We start from the raw sequence: 25371 nt of genomic DNA, 5'->3' as shown, positions 1-25371 counted from the left end.
TAAAGACAGCCTGGAGGCAATTCTTCTGTTTTTCCTGCAATTAGCAAGGAAATTTGTAAAAGGAAGTGATATTTTATTATTATTATTATCATCAAGCAATAATCTGTCCCCACCAGGGGAGTAGAAATTGTTTCTTTTGTTTTTCAGACACTCTACAAGCAAGCTGGTGCCAGTGGGGAAAAATAACCCATAATACCATGGATCTGTGTTTTGTGTTTGTCTGTGGTGTTTGTCTTGTGGCTAGCATTGTTGTTTTAATTAACAGAAAATCTCACGAGGTGGGTGGGGGATGTGTATGGGAATACAAAATGCTCAACTAGGGGGCCAGCACCTGTATAATAGCTACCATGGTACCTGGAAAGAAAATGGTACCGGCAACTAAGGTGGTCCCCACAAGCCCTTTGGAAATAATGAGAAGGGGAGGCGCTTACTGGGAATCAATGGAGGGGTGTGTAAAATAGTGTAAATCAACAGAAGATGTTTGGATGTGCCCCTCTCCTATGACTATGGAGGAGCAGAATCAATGGCCTATGCAAGGGTATAATTCTAATTCCTATTTTAACAATCCTAACACACAGGTGAGTCAGACTGATTTCAGCTATGTATTTGTCAGTATTCAATAGAGACCTGGGGACCTTGGCAGAAGCTGGCCCCTGGACTGCCAGCCAGAGCCACCTGTCCACATTTTCCCAGGATCATCACTTTTTTGAGGTAGCTCTCCTGTTATAGAAACTATTCCATCCCCCATACTCTACCCTAACATAATCTCTTCATTTTTAAAAACTAAAGGAGTGGTTATTTCAACACCTCTGAGTCAGACATTGCATCATCAGCCGGCAGTTGTTCTGAATCTCTGCCAAACCACTCGTGATTCACGGGTGAGGGGACGCTCTGAGAGGTGAAATTACACCCTTCAGCAGGGAGGTTAGATTGCATTTCCAGAGCTCTGGGCTACAGAGTAGATCTGGCACAAATCAGAATTTGCTGTGTCCTCAAGCTCGGCGGAGATGGAGCAGTAGAGAGATTAGCAAATTACAGCTTGTAAAGCAAGAGGCTGTATTTCAGAGAGAGAGGTTTGCCTTCACGTGTACAGTTTCTATAAAACGGTGTCTGGGAAATGAGCTAATTGCACAATGGGAGAAAAAGCAAGTTTAAAAAGAAAAAAGTCCCTAGAAAACCTCAGAGAAAATCCCCGAGTGAGTCCAGAGCTGGAAAGAATTGAATCCTGCGTAGAAAAGAGCAGAGTTGTGCATTGTGTGACCAGACATATAACACCACCACAGACTAACACATTCAGGGTTACTTTGCACCTTGTGCGGGCTTTACACTATTCTTATACGGTAGCATTTCCGCCCACTTCACAGTGATGTAAATTACTGTGGCCCTGATTCCAAATTCACTTCCCCTGGTTTCAATATTGTCCTCAGAAAGCTGAGTCAACTGCCCACAGCCACACTCAGAACATTTGAGTGTAACCAAAAAATACAACCCTAGCATTACTGGCAGCTGCTGTGACTTGGTACTGCTGCATGTTTAGCAACGCTAACCCGGCTGATTGAAATGTTTAGAGCACAATTCCCTCCTCCCCAATCAAAAAATGACAGTTTTCAAAAATGAAAAATTTCAGGAACAACTGTTCATATTTCAAAACAGAAAAGAGAAACAAAACCAAACCCAAAAAACCCTATTTTCCACAATTTTATAAAAAATTAAAATGATCAATTACTAAAACAAAGAATTTTTTTCCAAGCAACAGCAAACAAAACATGGGGGGAAAACCCAACATTTATTAAATACAAATTTTGATGCAAAAGTGTCACAAAATGTTTTTTTTTGGGGAAAAAAAGGGTCAATTTCCAACCCTGAGAAATGGGAACAACATTGACATTTTTCATGACAACATTTACATATTTTTTGACCAGCTCTAAGCAGCTTCAGCTGAACTGGCCCTGTAGGTCAAAACATCTTAAACTTTTCCTGGAAAACAAATACATATAAGCCTGTGCAAACTATACAGGTTGAAGGAATGGCTTCCAGCTTTGGGCTTCCATGACATTCCCCGTGGTACAGTCTAGACTGATTGACAGCTTTGTCTGCTCAGTTCCCCAATTTGGGGTGCCTTTTACACTACTTTGCTGTGAAAACTACCACTCCTGGCCTGCCCACGCACAGCCTCCAGGAGCATAGCCTCCAGCTATTGTGTACGAATGCTAGAGCCAGGCAGCCAACCACCCATGAATTACACCATAGGCAACACCAGCCAACTCCAAATCTCAGACTTTCCCCTGGAAATGTGTGTCTTGTATTACCCAGCACCCTCCTGGACAATACAAGCTCATACAGAGTCCAATCATTTCATTAATGGAAAATGATCAGCACAAAGCTTATTTCCAAGGAATTCCCTAAACAAACACTGGTTTAGATAAAACAATAAAACAAGTTTGTTAACTACAGAAAGATACTTGTAATCACTTCAACTCTGACTTTTATACCACATTAGGTTTTGTTACAAAAATAAATAAAAGGTGAAATACATCTAATACCTAACTTAACAAGTCAATTGAGACAAAGGAAAGTTTTTTCTCACTACATGTTTTAGCAGTCTTACTGGCTAGAATCCTTTCAGCCAGGATCTATCCCCTAGTTCACTGTTAATTTCTTTGTCCTTCAGGTGTTGTTAATATCATCAGTAGAGATAAAGAGAAAAATACTTTGGGACCTCTCTTCTTTGATGCTGAGGTTCAGGAGACAGCTAGTCTGTGGAGATGGGGAAATTTAGCTGATACCTGGTGATAGTCCTGAAACCCAGGTGATAATCCATTTGATTTTGTTGACACCTGACTGAGACGTCAGTTTACCTTATGTCTCGGAGGTACTGGTTTGTGGCTGTTTCCTCAGATTTAGGCTATGTCTACACTAGAGACCTTACAGTGGCATATCTGTACTGATGCAACTACACTGCTGTAAGATCTCTTGTGTTGCTGCTCTTTATGCCGACAGGCGAGAGCTCGCCCATCCACATAATTAAACCACCCCCAACAAGCAGCTGTGCACACTCCCACTTGCGCTTTGGGTGACCAGACAGCAAGTGTGAAAAATTGGGATGGGGGTGGGGGATAATAGGAGAATATATAAGAAAAAGACACAAAAATTGGAACTAACCCTATAAAATCGGGAGATCTGGTCACCCTACTTATGCTGGTGAAAACTATGTTGCTCAGGGGCTTTGTGTTTTTTTCACACCCATGAGCGACATACCATTTAGCTGACATAAGTGGTAGCATAGACATGGCCGTAGACTATGTCTTAGTAATATCATACAATAGAATCGTATAACTTTACATACAATGTCGCCACAAATATTTTACCAGGATACTAAAGATCAGCAAATTATGAGTTTTCAAATGATACCTCCCATATACTTTGTAAAAATCCGTTATAGTTTTGTAAAAAGGGAGGACATAGGGATACAGACTGTCACAGCCTCTTCAAATCATTCCTATTTTATGAGTCATCATATGCGTGGCCCTGAACTCATTCTGTTCTTCTATTTTAAAATCTAAGCCGAAGACTCCTCTGGAGCTTGATTTTCACAGGTGCCGTGTATCCACAAATTCAGATGACAGTGCTCAACATGGCTGAAAATCAGGTTCTTATTGTCATTTGAGTCTTTGTTTCTTATTCTTTTAAGCATGTTTTGCTGATCTTATTATCATCCAAGGCCAGGAATTAATACCAACATACCACCTCTGATGTGTTTGTAAAATGCAGTATATGTGTTTGGCACTCAATGAAGACATTTATATGATTGTTTATGGAGAACAGGGACATGCCCATATAGCTTTACTAATGCAGCGTAAGGCATGATCCTGCAAACACTTACCTAACTTTACACCAGGACTAGTCCCTGTGGCTAAAGTTCAGTTAAGCACACTTGTAAGTGTTGTCTTTTGGGCTCAGCTCCTGCTAAGAAAGACAATCTGATATTGGGGGGCGGGAAGGCAATTTGTTAAGAAGCATAATACCATTTCTTCTCAGTTTACCCTTCATATAATATACCCACACCCCAACCTCCTCAGCAGCTGCCAATCAGAGTTCTAAACAACAGATTAAAGGTAAAGAGGAACAAAATGTCCCGTCCCCGTCCCCCCCCCCCCCTTAATGCAACACTGAAGATGGGAAACTGGTCATTAGAAAGCAGGAAATTGGTTTCCTCCACAACACTTGCTCAGCCTGGCCGCCTGTGTTTCAATAACATCAGCAATGACGTCTTGGGACTTAATTTGCACTCTTGCAGAGTTAGCAATACGCCAAGTAACTTTAGGCTTGATCGTTCGCTCCCTCAGATTGGTGTAAATCAGGCATCACATGGATTCAGTCATTAAACATGTGTGAGGTTGGAATCGGATCCTTTAACTTTTAGAATTTCCTCCGGACTTCACTTGCAACTGAGAACTGTGCCTTTGCATCATGCAAACGATTGCTTTTAAATTATTTGTCTTGTCTTGTTCTTGCCATTGTGTCTTTTTTAAGGCAGTGAACAGAGAACTAGATCAAACTTTTAAGGAAAGCCTCCATCCTGCAGTCACTTCAGCACACCAGTAGGGTTACTGAAGGGAGTAGTTTTACTGAACGTGGGTAACACTTGGGGTGATTCCCTGTTCTGTTATTCCCGCTGGCGCACCTGGCACTGGCCACTGTCCGAAGACAAGACACTGGGCTCCATGGACCTTTGGTCCAACCCAGTAGGACCGTTCTTATGTTCCTGTTTGGGGGACTGGGGCCCTAGGCGCTTGCAAAACGTTACCTTCTCCAAATCAGAGGCATTACTCACACGAATAAAGTAAGACCCATGCGTGAGCGTTTGCAGGATCCCTCCTTGCAGTGGAGTTAAGTGACGCACCGCGCCCAGGTGCCTGCAGCTAACGCGGGTTAGAGAGAGAGAGAGAAAGGTGGGCACTGATCTAAACTCCAGGTCCGAAGGACTGGATACTCCCACGCCCGCCCCTCCCCCGCCTCTGGGCTCCTCCTCCTCTAGATTGCTTGATGCAGCTTTCGCTTACTTGAATAGTGGCTAGCGAGCCGCGCGGAGTGCTCGCTAAGGAGTTCTCCGGGACTAAGCTGAGGACACAGACAGAAAAAACCGAAAGCGAGAGGAGCCCTGGCCGTGGCAGTAGAGTGCTAGGGGTGGTGTCCCCCTTCTCGCCGGCGGGATGAGCCCGGGGCTGGCCAGCATGAGTGCCAGCCTGCTGCTGCTTCTCTGCCTGCTCGCGGTGAGCCACCGATCGGACCCGGGCGCCCCAAGGGAAGGGGGGGGGGACTCCGGGGCAGAGCCCCCTTGGCGGGAGGACCTGGAGCGCCCCTTCACCTGGGTGCAGGCTGGGCCGGGGTTGGAGCTCCCTGCGTCTCCCCTGCGCTGCGGAACGTGTCCGGACTTGTGCGCTCCCTTCCTCACGATGGCAGAGCTGGGGGTGGGACTCGCATGGATAAGCAAGCGAGAGGGGCAGGGGGGCTCACCTGGGCACTCTTCAAGCCGTGTTTGTAGGTGTGTAACTGGGGGGCGACGGGCGACGAAGGGAGTTGATCACAACAAGCCTGTATGGACAGGTCTGTGCGCTAAAGGCTGCCTGGCTGCGGTAAGCGATGATGTCCTACCCCCCCGGGGAGAAGCCCTTCTACCGGGATAGCCCTGGCTACGCCGGGGGTTAAGCCCTGCCTTACTCGGGGAGGGTGGATTTACGAGCGACGTCGTTACACCCAGGTAAAGTCTGTCGTGTAGACCTGGCCGAATACCTGGAGAGCGCTGGGGACTGGGTTCGCTTTGCGCTCTGGCTGCGGTACCCAGCCCCAAGAGACTGCAGGCTGCCCGCACCCCAGGGCCCGGGGGGACTTTCCCTTCTCCTGGATTCTCAGCGCAGGTTCCCTGTGCCGAGGTTTCCTGCTCGGCTTCTTCTGCTGCCGCCAACGCGCCGAGCCCTTGCGAGCTCTGTGTTTTGGGGCGTCTCTTCTAACGATGGGCTGAGAGAGCGCCCGGGGTTAGTAATTTTTCGGGCCCAATCCGGCTGCTCTGACTGAGGAACAAGGGACTTTCTCATTTTATTTTCTAAACTAATAAGGTTTGAGTTTTGGGGAACGTGTTTCTTGGGCTGTGAACTTCCCAGTGTAGTTTGCCCACCCCTGCTTTAGAGCATACACCCAGCCAAACTTTTTTTGGCCCGAGGGCCACATCGGGGTTCTGAAACTGTATGGAGGGCTGGGTAGGGAAGGCTGTGCCTCCCCAAACAGCCTGGCCCCTGCCCGCTATCCACCCCCCTACCCCCTGAGAGGCCCCCCCCCAGGACTCCCATGCCTATCCGACCCCTGATTTCAGACTAACAGCCGTGTTAGTCTGTATTTGCAAAAAGAAAAGGGGGACTTGTGGCACCTTAGAGACTAACCAATTTATTTGAGCATGAGCTTTCGTGAGCTACAGCTCACTTCCACGGTATGCATCCGATGAAGTGAGCTGTAGCTCACGAAAGCTCATGCTCAAATAAATTGGTTAGTCTCTAAGGTGCCACAAGTCCTCCTTTTCTTTTTGCTCATCCCCTGACTGCCCCGCCCCCCTGAACCTCTGCCCCATCCAACCGCTCCCTGTCTCCCCCAGGATCCCCTGCCCCTTATCCAACCCCCGCCCCCTTACCATGCTGCTCAGAGCACCTGTGCTGCCTGGCCAGAGGAGTTGAGGCCGCGGGGGAAGGGGGACAGAAGGGGAGGGGCCGGGGGCTAGCCTCCCTGGCCAGGCAGGACAGCCTCCCCGCGGGCCAGATGCAGCCAGTGGACCGTAGTTTTCCCACCTCTGCTCTGGAGCTTGGAGACTCCTGGAAAAAATGGTAGTTTTGCCATTAGCGTCAGTGGGGGCAGAATTTCGCTCATAATCTGCAGTTCTCTTTGGCTGCGGGAAGTGCAGTTGCTTTTTGGATTCTGGCCTGTCCATGCTGTGGTTGAAACTGGGCCAGCCACCGCTGTGTTCAAAGCAGCAGTCTCATACCTTGTCTCTTTCCACGTTCCTCCCCTAGTTGATTTCTCTTTGTTCTGCTGTTGACAGCCTTGTCATAATCTGTCCTTGCTTCTCCCGCTCCCTCATCTGTGCCTCCATCGTCTGCCCTGTATGTCAAACGCTTGTATGAGCCCATCTCTCAGGTTATAACATCGCCACCGGGAAGGCTATCAGATGTGACTTTTAGAAACAAAAACAAACCCCAAGCAACTTACCGAAAGAAACAGTTCGGCAGTGACGAGCCTCACGTACTGATGTGTTAGTTTAGCGTCACCCTTTTCCTTCCTCTTGTTACCCCATAATTGCTGAGTCATGTCTGAACTTGACCTGAACTCTAACTTTACTCATGTGACTAAACCCCTGGAGCTCTAGCTGGGAACTACATTCACTTGGGCTCCTGGGGTTCAAATTTCTGCAAATCAGGGCCTTCGCCTGCAAGGACTTTGGGCAGAGTGCGTGGCTTCATTTGTTTCTGGGAAGCACTTAAAATGCTTTTGGGTACTTAAAAATAACTTAAGACTGTAATCTCTCTGGGGCAAGGGTCATGAAGCGTTAGGTCAGTTTAGAAGTGTTTTATAAAATGCAATATAGACTTAGTGTTGCCTCCTTCGCTGATGTGGACGTCAAAGCTGTTTTCAGAATGTTGTAAGCCTGGTGTAGATTCTCGGCTGGCTACTTTGCTCCAAAACTTGGTTTTATTGGCAGGAGAGGAAAACGGGGCGCGGGGGTGTGTGTGGCACGCTTAGGCGAGGTCTACACTAAAACTTCAAAGCGCTGCCCATGGAGCGCTCCCGTGGTGCTTTGAAGCGAGTGTGGTCCTGCGTGAGGTCTCTCCCAGTGCTCCTGATAGTCCACTTCCACGAGGGGAATAGCTCTGAGTGCAGGGAGCCTAGCAAGTTTGAGCACTATATAATGTAAGTGTAGCCAAGCACCTAGAACTGTGCTGGCCATAAACTATGATGATCTAAGGGCTGAAAACTGATCTATTCTATCTCATATTGCACATGGGGTAACGTGGTTCTGGGTTAGGTTTAAAATATGGCTAGTTTCCTTCTATGCTGCAAAAAATACTGACGTCCAATGTGGCCGTCCAAACTTAGGTTGAAACCGTTTTGTTTCAATCCTTGTTCGAGTAGGGCCATGGGAGGCACTTGCTATATTAAACTACTTGTACTAATGACAGGTTTCAGAGTAACAGTCGTGTTAGTCTGTATCCGCAAAAAGAACAGGAGGACTCGGGGCACCTTAGAGACCAACCCATTTATTTGAGCATAAGCTTTCGTGAGCTACAGCCCACTTCATCGGATGCACCTTCACTTGTACTAATGTCACTTTCATTCTCCTGAACTGTGTTAGGGGCTATTGGAGGTTGCTGTTGGTGAAATTCATTCCTGCGTGGCCAGCCGGCACCATTTAAGTGGTGCCCAGGCCTTGCTGTAGCTCTGTGCATGGCGGGGAGGTGTGAATTTCTCGCTATAAGGGACTCGTACTGCACTAAATAGCAGTCTGCATGATGGACTATAACTGCCCAGGCCTGTCTTCTGGCGGGAGAATTATGCTCTCTTCTCCAGGCTTGCCTCTTAAAAATATCTCTTATCTGGGAGGGGTCGCCTCTGCAGACAGCTATGTATTAATATTACTAGGGTGAGTAATTTTAAGAACATCAATCTCATCACTGGTGACTGATTTACGTTTCCTGTTTTCATCTCAAAAAGCCTTCCCTGGCTGTATGGCACGAGCCTCGTGTGTTTTAGCTTTGAGCTCAGTAGAGGACTCTTGCTGGCAAACCTGTGCCTTCGGTGGCCCAATAGGGGCCTGAGTTTACTGCCTGGATGAAGGCCGTGTTCGAGAAAATGCTGTACGGGCCTCAAAGGCTCAGCCAGCTTTGCTGAAGGCTGAGAAAGGATCCCACTGACTTCAGTGGAATGGGGATTAGGCTCCTGGAAAGGGATGTGACAGGTTTTCTCAGCGGATGAGGGATATAGCCACGTGACCTTCACCCCACCAATGTGTCTTAACCCTGAGCTGGAGGGACCAATTCAGTCAGTCCTTGGTGTGTGTACTGGGTGGGAAGGGGTTAGAGAAGAAGGAAGGTCTTACGGTTAAAACACAGGGTTGAGACAAGGTTATATTCCAGATTCTGCCACAGATGAATTATGGATAGGTCTATAGACTCAGCTCTGAGCCTCTTCCAAGTCCGATTGTGTGTGGGGACGGGTCAGCAAACACTCAGGACCCAGCTCCTAGAACCTATCTTGGGGGTCTGGGGCTGATCCCAAGTCCCACTGTGATTTGGGTCCAAGCCCTATCATTTTGCAGTGTGGACACAACTCAAGCCACGGACCCAAGTCAGAGGGTCAGCGTGGTGCAGTGGGGGTCATTAGTAGGGCTGTCAGACCTGGATCTAGCAATTGTAAGCCCAGGTTTATAATGCAGTGCCGATGCTCGGCCATAGACTGAGAAACACCGAGTCCATGAGCTCGGGTCCGACAGACTACAGTTTACAATGCAATATAGATATCTTATGTGATCTTGGGCAAGTCTCTTCATCGTTTGTGTCCGATTCCAAGCTTCTAAACGGGATATGTCCCAACCATAGGGGGCTGAGGCTTTATGTAAAACATGCCCTCTGAAGATCACTCAGGGCTTCTCAGTTTAAATTTTTATCCTTTTGAAGGGAATAGCCAGGAGCTGTCTTTGGGGTGACTGATGTAAGGTGCTGCCATTGGGTGTCTGCTGATAACGTTCTCTCATGTTAAGAACGTTCTGGTGAGCTTCTATTTGCTCCCTTGCTTGGTGAGTTTCAAGTCTTGTGTTTATTGAGACCTGCCTAAGCTACAGATGAAGCTGTTTTTGTTAGAGTTGGAGTTGATAGTGGCTAATTGCAGGTTAGACAGGGTTTATTACTGAGAGGTGAAAGCAGACTTCATTACCTGTGGGTAATTTGAGTGGATATGTGGATTGCTGGTCAAGTTGTAAATGCCTTGTGTTCAATTTGATGGCACTTCTGTGTTTGTCTATTTGTGTCTCTCACAATCACTGTGGAACATGGCATCTGATCAATTCTAAAATTTCCAGGAATGTTTTTGGTCTCAAGGGCCAGAATCATATTAATTGGGAGGGGGAGTGGGCCCCTTGCCATCTGAGTGGTGCAGCTATAACTTTAAGCACCTCTGCAATCGTCTAGATCCGCAGTTCTCAAGCTGTGGGTCGGGACCCCATTTAATGGGGTCGCAAAGGCTGGCTTAGACTTGCTGAGAGACTGGGGCTGAAGCCTGAGGACTTCAGTCCTGGGCAGCAGGGCTCAGGTTACAGGCCCCCTGTCTAGGGCTGAAGCCCTTGGGCTTTGGTCCCCCTGCCCTGGGCAGTAGCGTTTGGGTGGGCTCAGGCTTCAGTCCCCGCTTCTGGGGTCATGTAGTAACTTTTGTTGTCAGAAGGGGATCCCGGTGCAATGAAATTTGAGAATCCTCTGGTCTAGATCAAATGGCCCCATTAACGCCTTCTGGCGTAATACTCCTGCTCCTCCTTCCAACTGAGTCATTCAGGGTGTCAGTAGGTTACAATCTCCCAGACAAATAAGGGGAGGTATGGGGATGTGGCCCCAGCAGAGGGGGAGAACTAGGACCCTTGTGTGGGGCTATATAGAACCCCTGGCAGGGGGGAAAACTGGGGAACCATGGTGTGGGGGTGCACTGAGCCCTTAGCATAGGGAAAAGTGGTGCGTGTGTGTGTGGGGAATGGCATACGCACAGAGCATCTGCCATGGGTGGGAGCACATAAAAATCCCTGGCAAGGGGAGTTGCGGAGTGGGTGGCATGCAGGGAGCTTGTGGGAGGAATGGAAGAGTGCAGGCAGCTCCTGGTGGGTGCAGTAACTCAGCCGATACAAGCTGGTGCGCGCACCCCTAGTTACATCCACATACCAGCAGGGTGAGGGGGTTTGTAACCTCCCTAGCTGTATAGAGACACTGCCCCTCACCCGCTCCTCGCTAGCAGGCAGCCATGTGGGAGGCTCTGGCTCTTACTCTCCAGAGGCTGGGAGTTCTGTCGGGTGGCATGTGATGGTAGGGTGAGCAAATTTGTTTTTTAGGGGTTGGCGCTCTTGTCATGCGTGTCCTCGCTGCGTGAGCCTCAAAGATCTGGCGGCTCAGGAAGTTCTGGCGTACTTCCATCCCAATATCTCACCCCCAGTTTCAGGGCCATGCGGTATCCTTACCTCCTGCCCTAACCTGTGTTGAGTTGTAGCAGCCACCTCTCATTGTAGAAGTGCGTGATGCAATCCTGGATCGGGGAGGGGGGTGTTCTTGAAGCACCTCGGGATCTGTGGGGTTGATGAATGCAGCTAAAATGTCAGTGCATTGCCACAGATGGCTGTGATGTGATGCCTTGGGTTGATGGGATTGTACTGGAGTAATCGAGGATAAGGAATTTCCTCTATTGCAGGGCTCTGGAGTTTCCTCCATCTCAAGCTTTGACCCAAAGCTACTGTTTAACCAGGGGATGGCTGTGGCTCTGGGATAATGGGGAGGGGAAACCAGGGGTGAATTTCACTCTGTCCATCCAGCAAAAGATCTGTGTGCTTGAAGAAAACACGAGAGAGTCTCCCCTGGCTGCTGATGTGTACTTGAAAGTGCAGCCCTGATGCTGCAAAGAACAAACAGAAGTTTGCGCTTGCTATGGAATGGGGGCTGGCCTGAAGAATGTTTACGGATCTGAGTCATCCTAGGTTCAGGGAGCACCATTGCGTGAAACCAGCTGCAGCCAGTTACCTAGCTCACACCCTCCCCAGTAAAAGTGTGTTGAGGGGGTTGGGAGAAGTTTACACAGCTCGGATCTGTACAGTTATTTAATGTCAAGTGCATTTTAATTGTTTCGAACCTTGTTTCCTGCAGAGATTTTTTTTTTTTTAAGCTGCTTCTGGCTCCCTCAGGGAACTTTTTCCTTTCTGCTTTTAAAAAACAACAACCTGTGTTCTTTCCAACTGGCCTAGAAAGATTGGGATGAGTGAGGAAGGACTAGCCCAGGTGGTGCCAGAGACTGGGGTGGGAGGGAAAACATGGTCTCTTTTGGTTAGAAAGAGAGGAAGGGAGTGGAAGCTTAGTTTGGTGGAGGGATGATGAAGGCCTGTGGAATGCAGAAAGTGCTACTGGATTGTCTCCACTGTTCCCTACATAAATTTAGTGCGGGGTGTGGGGGAGGTGGCCGTATCTGAGCTGTGCCTCCAGCAGAAGAATCTAAGGAGATCTTCTTTTTCCCCCCCAGCTCATCCTGTTTGGGAATGACCACATCCTCCTTCATCCCGTACTTGCTTCTGCAGTCGCACCAGGCTGATTTGTAGGGGGTAGAGACTCTAAATCGTAGACTATCGGGATTGGAAGGGACCTCAGGAGGTCATCTAGTCCAACCCCCTGCTCAAAGCAGGGCCAATCCCCAATTTTTGCTCCAGATCTCAAACAGCCCTCTTAAGGATTGAACTCACAACCCTGGGTTTAGCAGGCCAATGCTCAAACCACTGAGCTATCCCTTGCATCCCTGACATCCCATTGTCTGTTTCTCCATCTCTTGTCCCTTCCCTTTCTCTCTCCCTCCCTCCCTTGTAAGGAGTGTGTATGGGGTGGCAGGGGAGTTTAAGGAAGGTTGCAATCTGATACTTTTGTCCCGGTGTGAATAAAAGTGGGAACTAGTGGGGAGGGGCAGATGAGAGGGGGGCGGCAAGTGGCCATGGAGAGGAGACCCCCTGGAAAAAAGCTTTTCTTGTGGAGTGTCCTGAGAGAAGACGAGTCCCAGTAGCTTCTGGGAGCCTCTTGGATTCCTGTCTTGCCACAGCAAGGGAGCTTTCCCCAGATTTGTTGGGCCATCTGGCTTGTGCTGGAAGTTGGGGAAAGCCATATTCTATTGCTGAAGGTCACAAGTCAGGCACAGAATAACTTCTGTGCCTCAGTTTCCCCACATCTACATGTGGGGGTAGATAACAGTGCCTGCCTCTGTAAAGATGCTCTGGTGAAAGGTGCAACAATGTGGTTTTCCTGCAGAGGGGCTGGCTGCACTGTCGCGTGGGGCTGGTATTTTGGCCCAAGATAAATCCAGGGTGTGTCCACATTAACTCCAATCTGACCTCTAGAAGTTGAGGTCTGATGCAACATCCTCCTATAAATGAGTAATGACTGGAGCAGATAAAAACAGGCCATGGATTTCCTGATCTTTTAGACCAGATTAAGGGGAATAACGCAAGGTTACCTCATGTTCAAGGCTGTTCATTGAGAGCTCTGGCCTCCTCACAAACTGTGAGGTTGAAGCTTGAGTCACTCTGAGCCTGCTTGTGGCATAGCTGGCAAACTTTTAGCATCGGGGGGGGTGGGTGGGGTGGCGATGCTGTTTTTGCGTGTGCTCCCCTTCCTCCTCCAGCACCTCAATCCCACCACAATTGACTGTTTGTTCACAAGCACCAGATACAGGTGGGAGAGACCCGTTACAGGGAAATGTTGATAATCCTGCGCCCTTACATCTGGGGATCCCAGGAAACCTTTATTAACCTCTCCAGGGGGTTGAGGGCCTCTCTTCTTCCCTGAAGAAACCTGAGCATAGAGAGGGGGAAATGAAGTGCCCAAGACCGCTCAGTAGCAGAGCTGGGACTACAACCCAGGAGTCCTTACTCCCAGTCCTTTGTCCGCATCTTTTTTTTTTTCTTCCCCTTTGAGTATCTCCCAGTCTCGACCACCATGCAGCTCTTTCCTGCCGCATGCGCCCCCCTCCCCCAGGCCATGCTTCCCAGCATTCCAGTCTTCAGCCAGATGCTGTGGCTTCAGCAAATCAGCCACCCAAACTCAACTGACCCTCTGTGTCTTTAAATCTACTTTTATAGCACGGAGCCAAGTCAGCAAGTGTCTCGCTGGCCCAGGATCCAGAGGGGCACCAGTTGATCCCCATAGCTTTGAGTCGCAGCACGGAGGACTCTGAGTTCTACAAACACGAAGATCATCTTTGCAGAAAGTGCCCTGCAGGTATGATGCTCCCAGAGCTGCCTTGTCTGCTCCCCTCTCTTCTGCTCACCTGCCTGCACTATCTCTGCTCTGGGGATAACTAGGAAACTCTGCCGTCCTGCAGCTGCCTGCTGTGTCCTGGGCCTTTGCTATCCAGCCCTGCTCTGTCCCCATCCTGGGGATATAAGGAGGGACTTTGCTCTCCAGCTCTTCCCCGCTCCTTCACCGTCCTGTAGGGGGCATCGCATTCTCCACCCACTGCCCCGTCCTAGGTGTACATGGGGCTGTGAGTTTCCATTGCAATTATGCTGCCTGCTCCAGTTGTGCTTGGTGCATGTGCCACTGGGTCTCTGTGTCCATGTCCATCCCTCCCACCTCCCCAGGATACCAGAGCAGTGGGGTTACCAGTCGCCTCTGAGTAGGTAGCAATCTCTATCTCATTGCTTCACTGGTGCTCACTCGCCTGCAGTAGCACCATAGGAATTGCTAGACTGGATCACACCAGCGTCCCTCTAGCACAGAATCCTCTCTCTGACCATGGTTGGCTCCGGATGCTGCACAGGGTGTAAGATGCCCATGTCTGTTCTAGAGTGGCTGCCCCTTTGCCCCCGGCTCCCACTCTGTGGTCTGCTGCAGGAATGCCTCTTGGGTCCCAGACCTCTAACCATCATCTCTCTGTGAGCAGGGATCCACGCCCCTCTCCCTCCTGACTAGGGGCTTAGACTTGCAGGCCCCTTGCTCTTATCCTGATGAATGTCCAGACCCTGCGGCCTTGGTTTCTCTCCAAGGGCTATGCGTGGTGGTTGTTATAATGACCAAGTAGCTCTTCTAGAGTACGTTTACTTAATGATAAAAAGGCTCTCTGAGAACATATAAAACAATAAAAGCATCTAAATGCTTTCCCAGTAACACCCTCCCAGATCAGTCTTATGGAGACCCTGGCAGTTCCACCCCTTCCACAGTGCAAAAGGTCCTGTCTATCTGAGTCAAAATGAAGGTCCCCCTGTCAGTTCAAACTGGCTCCTTATATCTCAAACTCCTGCTTTGTCTCCCAGCCTCCTGCAAAAAGGTCACTGCCCTTTCCCCCAGGGGGTGTGGGTGGGTGGGTGGTCATGTGTAGGATTAGAAGGATTAGTGGGTTTTTTGGTTTGTTTTTTTGGTTTTTTTTAAACAGGTAAATGTTTTCACCTTATACCCCCAAACACAAAATCCCATTGATTGAAAATCACAGATACACAAAAGTAAGAAAAATGCTGTTTGGGAACGTAGCGTTTGAATTTCAGGATGTTTACATTGTATATTTTGACACAGGGTGTTGGCTGTTTTGTTTAGCAGTTATAAATATTTAACGTTTTGAATCTAACATCTGTCACTAAAGGATTATTGCCTGACCACCCATAACTTCCCAAAGCTGTACAAATTGAAATAAACACTGATATTAGTCAAAATTGTATTTAGGCTAGCAGAATAGGTTTGAGTGGAGGTGGGAAGAGGGTCCTATAGAAGACACAGCCTCTAATATTGGGAGAGTCCTGATATAAGCAGGACATCAGGTCACACTAGCCTCCTCATAGGGCTGGCTAGTTGCATAATCCGCTCTGAGATTTTGCATTAATTCCCCATCCCTTTCCCTGTTGTTCCAGAGTCTGTAGGCCCTCCAACCCAGCAAGCCAGATGTGCATATCTAGAACCTCTATTGACCTTGAGGGCTAGTCCAAGGGCCCACATAGTCTGGGTCACCTCAAAATAGCAATTTTTTTTTTTTTTTGAAATGTTACCTGCTTTTGGGAGCTGGCTCTGACATACGGATAAGTCAGAACATTAAATACAACGGTCTCAAGACACTCCTATGGTCATCTCATTACACCCCTGCAGGAGGTAGACTTAGTCTCCTGCTGGTCTTCAGGAGTTATAGATTGGCTTAAACCCTGAAGCAGGAGATTTAATATCACTTCCAACATCATTGTAATCCTAGGTTATCCTAATTATTTATTAGGATATCCATGTAAATTCCTTTTTGAACCTTGCCAAGTTCTTGGCCTTAACTTCCTGTGTCGGAGAGTTCCACAGTCTAATTACCCATTATGTGGGAAGTGTTTCCTGTTATCAGTTCTGAGTTTGCCAACTTTTGATTTCAGTGAATGCAGGTCTAGCCCTTTATTCATGGAAATGCCACCTGTGTACTCTTAGTCCTGTATCTGTCTCCCTTCACATATCTCCTCCTCCTTCCCTGCAGGTTTCCACGTTGAAGAGCACTGTGTTACCTCAAACACTAGCGGGAAGTGCTCTCGGTGTAAAGAAGGAGCTGAATTCACAGAGTACCCCAATGCGCTTTCCAAGTGCCTGACTTGTCGTGTCTGCAGAAAAGGTACTGAGGAAAAATAGATGCTGAGGTCCTCCGCTCCTCCGGGGGCAGTTTTTCACTGTACTCAGTTCACCATACAAACGATGGAGGGATTGTAAACTCTGTGGGCCAGGGACAGGTGGCTGGTTCTGTTCGTACAGCGCCTAGCACAATAACCTACAACTGCAACTATAATAATAATAATATATAATAGCACTGCAACTTGAGACCAATACTCCTTGTTCTGTCATCAGCTACCACTGAGAACAGTCTAGATCTATCCTCTGTGGAACCCCCTTTCAGGTAGTTGAAAGCAGCTATCAAATCCCCCCTCATTCTTCTCTTCCGCAGACTAAACAATCCCAGTTCCCTCAGCCTCTCCTCATAAGTCATGTGTTCCAGCCCCCTAATCGTTTTTAAAAAGAAAAGGAGTACTTGTGGCACCTTAGAGACTAACCAATTTATTTGAGCATGAACTTTCGTGAGCTACAGCTCACTTCTGTAGCTCACGAAAGCTCATGCTCAAATAAATTGGTTAGTCTCTAAGGTGCCACAAGTACTCCTTTTCTTTTTGCAAATACAGACTAACACGGCTGTTACTCTGAAACTAATCATTTTTGTTGCCCTCCGCTGGACGTTTTCCAGTTTTTCCACATCCTTCTTGCAGTGTGGGGCCCAAAACTGGACACAGTACTCCAGATGAGGCCTCACCAATGTCGAATAGAGGGAAACGATCACGTCCCTCGATCTGCTGGCAATGCCCCTACTTATACAGCCCAAAATGCCATTGGCCTTCTTGGAAACAAGGGCACACTGTTGGCTCATATCCAGCTTCTCGTCCACTGTAACCCCTAGGTCCTTCTCTGCAGAACTTCTACCGAGCCATTCGGTCCCTAGTCTGTAGCGGTGCATTGGATTCTTCCGTCCTAAGTGCAGGACTCTGCACTTGCCCTTGTTGAACCTCAACAAGAGTTTGGCCGAGAGCATCTTGTATTAGAGGGGCTAAAAGTTACTGAGTGATGGGCAGATGCACAGCACCTCCTGCTGGTCTATTATAGCAGGATTAGTGTTCGGCTTTTGGACAACAGAGCAGGCATAAGCAGGTGCAGCACCATTGACTCCATTGTACCTGCATATGCCAGGGCTGGATTTATCCCATTATCTCTATAAAATATAACAAACTGGGCAATTGTCAAGGCTTGAATTGAAGACTGAGCTCTGCAGCACAGACCTTTGCTACTTGAGTTAGTGTAGTACTAACTGTCATCGGGCAGCAGTTGTAGGCTATCTTCCATATGGACAAGACGCTGTGGGTGGAGATGCAATGTATGCTTTACGAGTAGGCTGGAAGGATTAGACTTTTATTGGTAAATATCAAGTTCACATATGTACACCCTGACAAATATTTCCTTTGATGATGACTGAAATTTACAGATGGGCAAAGTAAGCGAAATGCTGCTTGAGAACTTACGAGAGTTTGGCTTAAGGATATTTACTTTTTTATATTTTGACATGGGATGTTGACAGTGTTTTTTAGCAGTTACAGAATCTCACTGTCATTTAATTGCCTGACGTTCCTCCCCAATGATTTCCCACGGCTATAATAATTCAAATAGAAAATGCTTAAAACTCAACATGGATATCTGTCAAATTTTATATTTGGCGGGGGGAGGGGAGGACAAGGAAACCTGAATTTTGCCTACCTTATTTACAAGTGGGAGAACGGCTGTCCGCTCTTGGGTGTATGGATGCAATCAACCAGCGCCTCCTACAGGAGTGACGGAGGGAGGAGACTTTGGCAAAGAATTCTGGGTAAATTGCTATGCTAAGGAAATGTGACGCAGGATCTTGTCTGTAGAGCAGTCAGGATCTCTAGCCCCAGCAAGAAGGATCTGAGCTCCTCAGTTGAAACCGAGGTAACAGCCTTACCTCGTCAGACCCATTAGTGCAAGAAAAGCCCTTCTTGCTCATTACACGGATGTTGCATGCTCTGTGGGCTTGGGTGAGGTGGTGCTCTAACCGAGTTCTTTCCTGTGCTCTCCAGATGAGGTGCAGCTGAGTCAGTGCAACAGCAGCAAGAACACACAGTGTACTTGCAAGAATGGAACCTTCTGCTCTCCAGACCATCCCTGTGAAATATGCCAGAGGTGCAGACCCAGGTCAGAGCTGCTGGTGTGCTGAGTTGGGGAGGAAGCGGGGGAAATACCTGACCCCGGCTGTGGGAGGTGGGTGAGTCATCCGCGCTGAAGCAGAAGCATCTGATGACCCTGCTCTGTAGGCTTGCCCTTAACTCCGTTGTGGGGAATTCTGTGACTTGCCCTGCCCCTGGCTGGCCGGCCTCCCTCGTTCTGATCCATTCTTGTCTTTTTCCCAGGTGTCCTGAAGGAGAAGTGCAGGTCAGTTCCTGCATGCCGCAAAGTGACATCCAGTGTGCGCATCCCACAGGCCCTCCTCCTGCGGCAGGTAAGGGCAGAGGGTTATCGGAGTGGGTGTTGAGGGGAGATGCCTGCACAAGCAGTGGGAGTTCATGTTTAACTTGGTGCTGTACTTGAAGGAGAAAGGTCGGCGTTCAGACTCCCTGGGCCTGCTTCTTTTCACTCAGTGCTGTGAATAAGAAGTGACTTCACTGGAATTGCTGGCTGAGAGGAGAATCTGGCTGTTTTTCGTGAGTGCTTTCTCAGGCCCCGTTTCTTCTCATTCAGATGGCATTACAGGCTGGACAGCAGTTGGGATTGTAGCACCACTCCTCATATTCATGATCCTGCTTGCAGTCTTGCTGTGGTGTTTTTACAGTCGCAACTCGTCTTCTGGAGGTAAGAGATGCTCATAGGGCGGGGGTCGTCTGACACAGGGAAGGTTGTACATTGAATCCTGGCAGTGAAAAGTGACTCACTGCAAAGTTTTTTAAGAACACACCTGTGTTTTGGGGGGCCTGTATCTTGGGACCCCACAAACTCTGCCCCTTCCCCTCTGCTGGCATGTCCGCCTTCAGGACTATCTGATGGTGCATGTGGATCTTGGAGCACTTTGGGGGAAGAACTATCAGCTTTGAACAGAGGTTTTTTTCAACTTTAATTGTGGCGTGGCCAGGCCCTAGCCTGGCCCTTTGTTCTCAACCTGCCGGCTGCTTGGGGTCTAATCAGCACACAGCTGTGGCCCGCGTGACCTCCTCGGGGAGGGTGTGTGTGTGTGTGTGTGAGAGAGTGTGTGGATGCGGCCCACCTAACACAGAGAGCTGCGGCCCACGATGGTAAATAGGTTGAGAACCACTGCCCCTAGTGTAATGGGGAGGGTGGCTTAGCCAGTTGTGGGTCTTGTGGTTGGGTTGTAGCAGCTAAACAGAACTCAAATGGCTTGACTGTGGGGCAGGAATGACTCTGCTCAGGCTTGGCTGCATGCCACCTCCCTCTGCCACCTCCTTCTGCACACGGAGCCTGTGCAAGGGAAAGACAGGAGAGTCAGGGGGAAGGGGGGAAAGCTGTTAATTGGATCCTGTTTCTTTTCCAGGTGATCCTAGAAAGAAATCAGCCAGCTTCAAGGTGAGGGTGAGTCTGATTTTTACACACACACATTCATTCATTCATTCTCTGTCACTCACTACCTACTGGGCTTTCAAAGATCTGCCTGTAACCAGAAAGCATGAGCCTCGTCGGTTCCCATGGGATCTGCATAGGTCCAAGTAAGGAAGCTGCTACCACAGGGTTTCCAAGAGCACAGGGTGGGTGGCGGCTCCTTTTCCTTCACTGTTGGAAAGGGAGGGGCGTTGGGTCAGAAGCTCTCCTAGCTAGGGGGTGGGGACTGTGGAAATGCAAGGACTCAAGCAGTTGTGTGACTCAAGGCAATCTCTGGCCAGGGAGGGTTTTTTTCTCTCCCCCCTTCCCCCACTTTCAACTTGGCCTCTGTGAGGTAGCTGATCCCTTGTTTGCATGATCCCCCTCCCCTTCTTCCCTGGAACCCCCCATCGCAGGCACAAACGCAGCGGGCTGTTGACTTCGCAAGCCTCTCGTTGTGAGGGGGGGTGTTTGTCCTATAGCACTCTTGTTCTTGTGTTGTGAGTGGAGATGTGGCAATGAGAAAATTAGGGGTTAGATTAGCTGGGGAGGGTGCCAGGAAGGGAGTGCGAGGCCTGGGGTATGGATCTGAACTCCTGCCCGTTGGTCGTCTGAGAATTTGGCTGCACCCAGGTTGGAAAGCAGGCCTCTTCAAGCTGTAAATCTGTCACGGGTGGACAGCCTGGTTTAGTATCAGAGGGGAGTTTAGATTCTACCTGCCCTAGCAGAAATGCAGGGTGGGTTGGGACCCCACCTCTGGATTAGAGATTCTCAGGTTGGCCAATATTTCATAGTTAAGCTCTGGAACCACATTCCAACCCTCCACCAAACTTGGGTGCTCAGAATCCAGATCTGGGGGTGGGGGGGTTGGATCCATCTCTAACTTACGGTAGCTTCTGAAATCTGCTTCTTCTGAAGTAACCCTTCAATAGGCCTCTCTACAGTCCTGATCCTTTGGAATTTTATACCTCCAGACCTGGTAGTGCTGGTTTCAGAGAGTCTTTTTTTTTTTTTTTCTTTTTCTTTTTAGTTTTCCTTAACGAAGGCTCACATCCTGTCACCACTGAGGAACTGCGCTCGAGTGAGGCTAGGAACTCAGGACAACATACGGAATGAGCAGTTAGATCAGGAATCCCAGCATGGGTTGCTGGCTGTATCAGGCCACAAAGAAGCTGTAAGGAAGGATAGCCAATGTGAGACTACGGCTCTGTCTGCAGCAGCCAGTGCCCCCAAGCAGGAGGTAACTTACTGATGTGCCCTTACTGCATGTACTAGATCCTAAGACTTAATCGGGTAGATCTCCGTCCCTTTTTAACGTCTGACTGGTGCAAGTTTCTCTTAGAAACATAGACTTTAAGGTCAGAAGGGACTGTTATGATCGTCTAGTCCAACCTCCTGCTCAACGCAGGTCACGGAATCTCACCCACCCACTCCTGTAACAAACCCCTAGCTGATGTCTGAGCTATTGAAGTCCTCAAATTGTGATTAAAAGACTTCAAGGTGCAGAGAATCCTCCAGCAAGTGACCTGTGCCCCATGCTGCAGAGGAAGGCAGAAAACACCCAAGGCCTCTGCCAATCTGCCCTGGAAGAAAATTCCTTCCCGACCCCCAAATATGGTAATCAGCTAAACCCTGAGCACGTGGCCAAGACTCACCAGCCAGATACCCAGGAAAGAATTCTCTGTAGTAACTCAGATCCCACCCCATCTAACGTCCCATCACAGGCCATTGGGCCTATTTACCACTAGTAGTCAAAGATCATTTAGCACTAGTAGTCAATTGCCAAAATTAGGCTATTCTATCATGCCATCCCCTCCATCTTCTAACCAAGCAGCTTCTTGAGAGCTGAAGATCACAAGTTCAGTCTTTGCCACTGGGGGGACAAGGTGCCTGTGGCCACAGTGCCCTAGCATGAGTCTACTGATAAAGTGATTTCAGTCTCCAAGCCCCATCCTTTCCCTGTGGGACTGGCCGATCTAGTGCTCCTGGCCAGGGAAGGGAGTAATGAGGGTTAGCAATGCAGGATCTCCCAGCCAGGCCTGGTCTCTTGTGGCATGTGGAAGAACTGCAGGGTCTGCTTCCTGCAGCACTTAACAATATCCCAGGCTGAGCAGAAGCCTTGTAACCCTGGGGTGCTGAACACTGTGCACAGATACCCTGGGTCATGAGCAGGGTCATGGCTTTTTTCCTCCTCTTGTGGAGTGGCAGGGCTGTTCCCCATACCCCAGGTTAGGGGTCCCAGCATATCACTGCTCAGCACGTTCAGATGATCCTTGTACAGTAGTTTCAACTGAAGGGTCTTGCAGCAAAGGCAGACTATTCGGCATAAAAACCCCTGCATGACTCAGCATCAGCCAGAAAGAAGAGGAAAGTCCCCCTTTTGCTGGTGGTTACTGGTAGCTGGTAACATCAGTGTGCACTGCATTACAGGTTGCTGGGGGCTTCGATCTGAGAATCCAGCCCAGTAACCATGGGATGGAGGAGATCCTGGAAATCAAGAGCAGCTCTGCCCAGAGGCTCAGACAGTTGTGCTCCGACCTGCCCCATAGGGATCTTTCCGTGTGTCAACCTGTTGCCTAGGGTAATGGAGATGTGTTGTCGTCTTTCCGTGTGTTGCAGAGAAACCCAGCATCTCAAATGGCGAGCGGGAGGAGGAAACTGGTTCCAGGGAGAGGAAAGGACCCAATAGAGAGTAAGTGTTCTAGGGCTTTGGGCCTCCATGGGATGTGTTGTAGCCCCAGTGGGTGCATTCTGAGCGTCACTGCACTCCCCCTCCCCAGTAGCTGAAAACAGGGCTGGTCAAAATACTTTAGCACAAAAGTTATTTGTCACTTAATTTTTTTTAGCTGAAATCTAAACAAACTGTCATTTTGGGTTTTGGTTTGATTTCTCCCCCTTCTTTGCATAAAACAGGGAGGGGAGGAAAGAATAGAAAGGGGAACTTGCAATTTTTTTGGTCAGAGAAACTTAGGAGACAAGTCTTCTATTAACTTTCCCTTCATGGGAGAGGCCGTTTCTTGAAGAGTGGCTGACACAACCTCCCTTAGCTCTGGATAAAAGTCACCTTGCCCTGGCAGACAAAGGATCCCTGGAGGAAAAAGGGAACCTTAGTGGGGATCATCCTTTCCCTGTGTGTTCCTGATTGTGCTATAGCTCAGGGATAACTGTCTGGGGTCCAAAATCCATGTCCCAGTGATCTTCCGGGCGGCCTATTCCCCATGTGGCTGTGAAGAAGGGGGGTGGGGGGAGGGAGAATAAGGAGGGTGACTGGCATTTTGTATAGTCTGAGGCAAATAACTGTTTCCTTTAAAAGGGATAGGGTTAGCCCGTTAACACAGTTAATAGCAACAAAAGTGAATTATCCCCATGCTTCAGGGCATGATCTGATTACCAGGGTGAGGTGGGGTCAGGAAGAAATCTCCCTGCTTCTCCCGTGGGATAATATTGCACAATGAGTATGGGTAGAGTTACATCCAGAGTCTGATGGGGCATATAGGAGTAGCTGGCCTAGTGTAGTGTGATGGGATATGGAAGCTACCAGAAGAGATGGGTAGGTTGCTAGGGACACTGGAAATGCATTATACTCTCTCTACCCTGTTCTCATGGGGTGTTTGTGCCCTGGCTCTTTCCCTCAGCTTTGCGGTGCTCCTTCGACATCTTCACTCAAGAAGTGCCCTTCAAGGACTGGAGACGGTTTGGGAGAGCCCTCCTCCTCTCGGAAAACGAGATTGAGATTGCGGAGAGGAGCGACAAGTACTCACAGGAGCCACATTACCAGATGTTATGCACCTGGCTGAACAAAGCCGGCATAGGGGCCTCTGTCAACCACCTACTGGAGACACTAGACAAGATTGATCTCCGGGGCGTCGCAGACATTATCTGCTCCAAGCTTATTGGCCTTTATGAGGAAGAAGAATTAAACTGAACAACAGGGTGGGATTGCCTTGCTTCTCTCCAAGCCATAACCACAAATGCCTCTGAAATCCTGGATACCCCTTGCCCAAAGATTCCCCTGGGCTGCTCCCGAGTAAGGCATCCTTGATAGATACCAGCTGGGCTGGGGGAGTTGGTTGTCTTCTAGAGACACAAGAGCCTTGCAAGCTCTCTAGGAAGAGTGTGATGCTGCCAAAGCTGTTGAACAAACCCCAGGTTCTTCCTCTGAATGACAGAATTTAAGTTACTGTGAGACATCCAGGCTGGGATTTCCTTGTAACATTCCTGTTGCAATGAGTCTGCTAAGACATTATTGTGGAGCACCAGTGGAATCTTACCCCGGTGGGTATTGGCATCGCCTGGCTCTTTCCAGCTGCAGGGACTTGGCTATCGGCAGCTGCAACTGGCAAAGCTGGTGTGTTTGTCATTCAGGGCTCCCTCTGAAAGCTCTGACTAAATGTTATACCTCCTGCCGCTGCTGCTGGATGCTTCAGCCTTCTAGAAAACTTGACAAGCCTCAGCCAGCTGGCCAGAGCTTCTACCTCCATCTGTGGCAGGCAGGTTTTAACTGGTTCCTGGGTCATTTGTTACCCACTGTATATTTTAGCTGTAGATACCAGTTTTATTTGCTGTAGGGGTTAGAGCATCTAGCACCTAAAACCTGAGGACTCTACTGGAATGAGGAGCAAATAACTATCTACCCTATTGGTACTGAAACTGTGATCCAGGGGGGTTTTGTTGTCTTTTAGAAGATGCTGAATCCCAGCAGAGAGGAATGATGGCTCAGTGGTTAGGATACTACTTGGGAGACCTGGGTTCACATCCTTGCTCTGCCACAGATTTCATGTGGGACCTTGGGCAAGTCCTCTGTGCCTCCATTCTCCTTCTGAATAGTGGGGATAATAGCACTGCCCAACTTCACAAGGGGTTGTGAAGTTCAGTCTTTCTCCCCTATCAGATGCATGGGGACGCCAGTCCGGACGCCAGTCCAATTATCTTTTGTGCATAGTTCAGGGACAATTTTATTGGCTGTTGGAATTACCTGCAGTTACTGAACTGGCTGAACTTGACTGCAAGGGGCGACCATCCAGCCCTCCAACAAGCCAGACTGGCACCTGCTGGCCGGTCGCCGCTATCCACCACGTCAGCCCTTGGTAGCTCAGCATGACGGCTGTCTAAGCTGCACTTCCTCACGTCCAGTATCTCATGGAAAAGAGAGAGGCTACTCATGCTTGAATGTCAAAATTACCCTCCCCTTCCCTTCCCTGACACGATCCCTCCCTGGGTTTTTTTAAAGCTGTGCTTAAAACAAGAAGCAAGAGTAGGTGCCATATTTATGTATTTATTAGGAATTTTAAATGTAAATTAACTTAAAAGGTAATATAAAAATAGGATATTTTTTTTTCCTTTTTCCTGTGTGTGGTAGTTGTTTATACAGAGCTCTGGCCCAGCCAGGATTTTTAAGTATTTCCAGTTTTTATACATGACTTGTATGAAGGAAGAATAAAGTTTTTATATGCGACAA

At 48.7% G+C, this 25371-nt stretch overlaps 1 protein-coding gene and 1 long non-coding RNA gene across 4 annotated transcripts in view; one reads left to right on the top strand and one right to left on the bottom strand.

The window, feature by feature from the left end:
• Window positions 1-7441, bottom strand: part of LOC140903523 (uncharacterized) — a 25579-nt gene extending 18138 nt beyond the window's left edge. The window contains exons 1-2 of the long non-coding RNA XR_012156267.1: window positions 6683-7441; window positions 3884-4922 (exon numbers count right to left, since the gene is read on the bottom strand). This is a non-coding gene — a long non-coding RNA (uncharacterized lncRNA). The remainder of the gene's footprint in view (window positions 1-3883; window positions 4923-6682) is intronic.
• LOC140903521 (tumor necrosis factor receptor superfamily member 10A-like) lies at window positions 5016-25371 on the top strand. Of its 3 annotated transcripts, none has more exons than XM_073324907.1 (10): window positions 5019-5273; window positions 13901-14039; window positions 16255-16386; window positions 18407-18521; window positions 18737-18825; window positions 19065-19175; window positions 19870-19901; window positions 20944-21153; window positions 22533-22605; window positions 23549-25371. In XM_073324907.1, the coding sequence occupies exons 1-10, from the start codon at window positions 5214-5216 to the stop codon at window positions 23836-23838; spliced, it is 1251 nt and encodes a 416-aa protein (XP_073181008.1). In that variant the 5' UTR covers window positions 5019-5213; the 3' UTR covers window positions 23839-25371. The 3 variants fall into 3 exon arrangements, with proteins under 3 accessions (XP_073181009.1, XP_073181008.1, XP_073181007.1); XM_073324906.1 differs by having other exon boundaries at window positions 19870-19907; XM_073324908.1 differs by lacking the exons at window positions 22533-22605; window positions 23549-25371 and adding an exon at window positions 22344-22526 and having other exon boundaries at window positions 5016-5273; window positions 19870-19907.

Source organism: Lepidochelys kempii, chromosome 26, assembly GCF_965140265.1.
Source record: "Lepidochelys kempii isolate rLepKem1 chromosome 26, rLepKem1.hap2, whole genome shotgun sequence".
Classification (NCBI taxonomy): Eukaryota; Metazoa; Chordata; order Testudines; family Cheloniidae; genus Lepidochelys; species Lepidochelys kempii.
The sequence above is the reverse complement of the archived record's forward strand: the minus strand, read 5'-3'. Positions and strand labels throughout refer to the sequence as shown.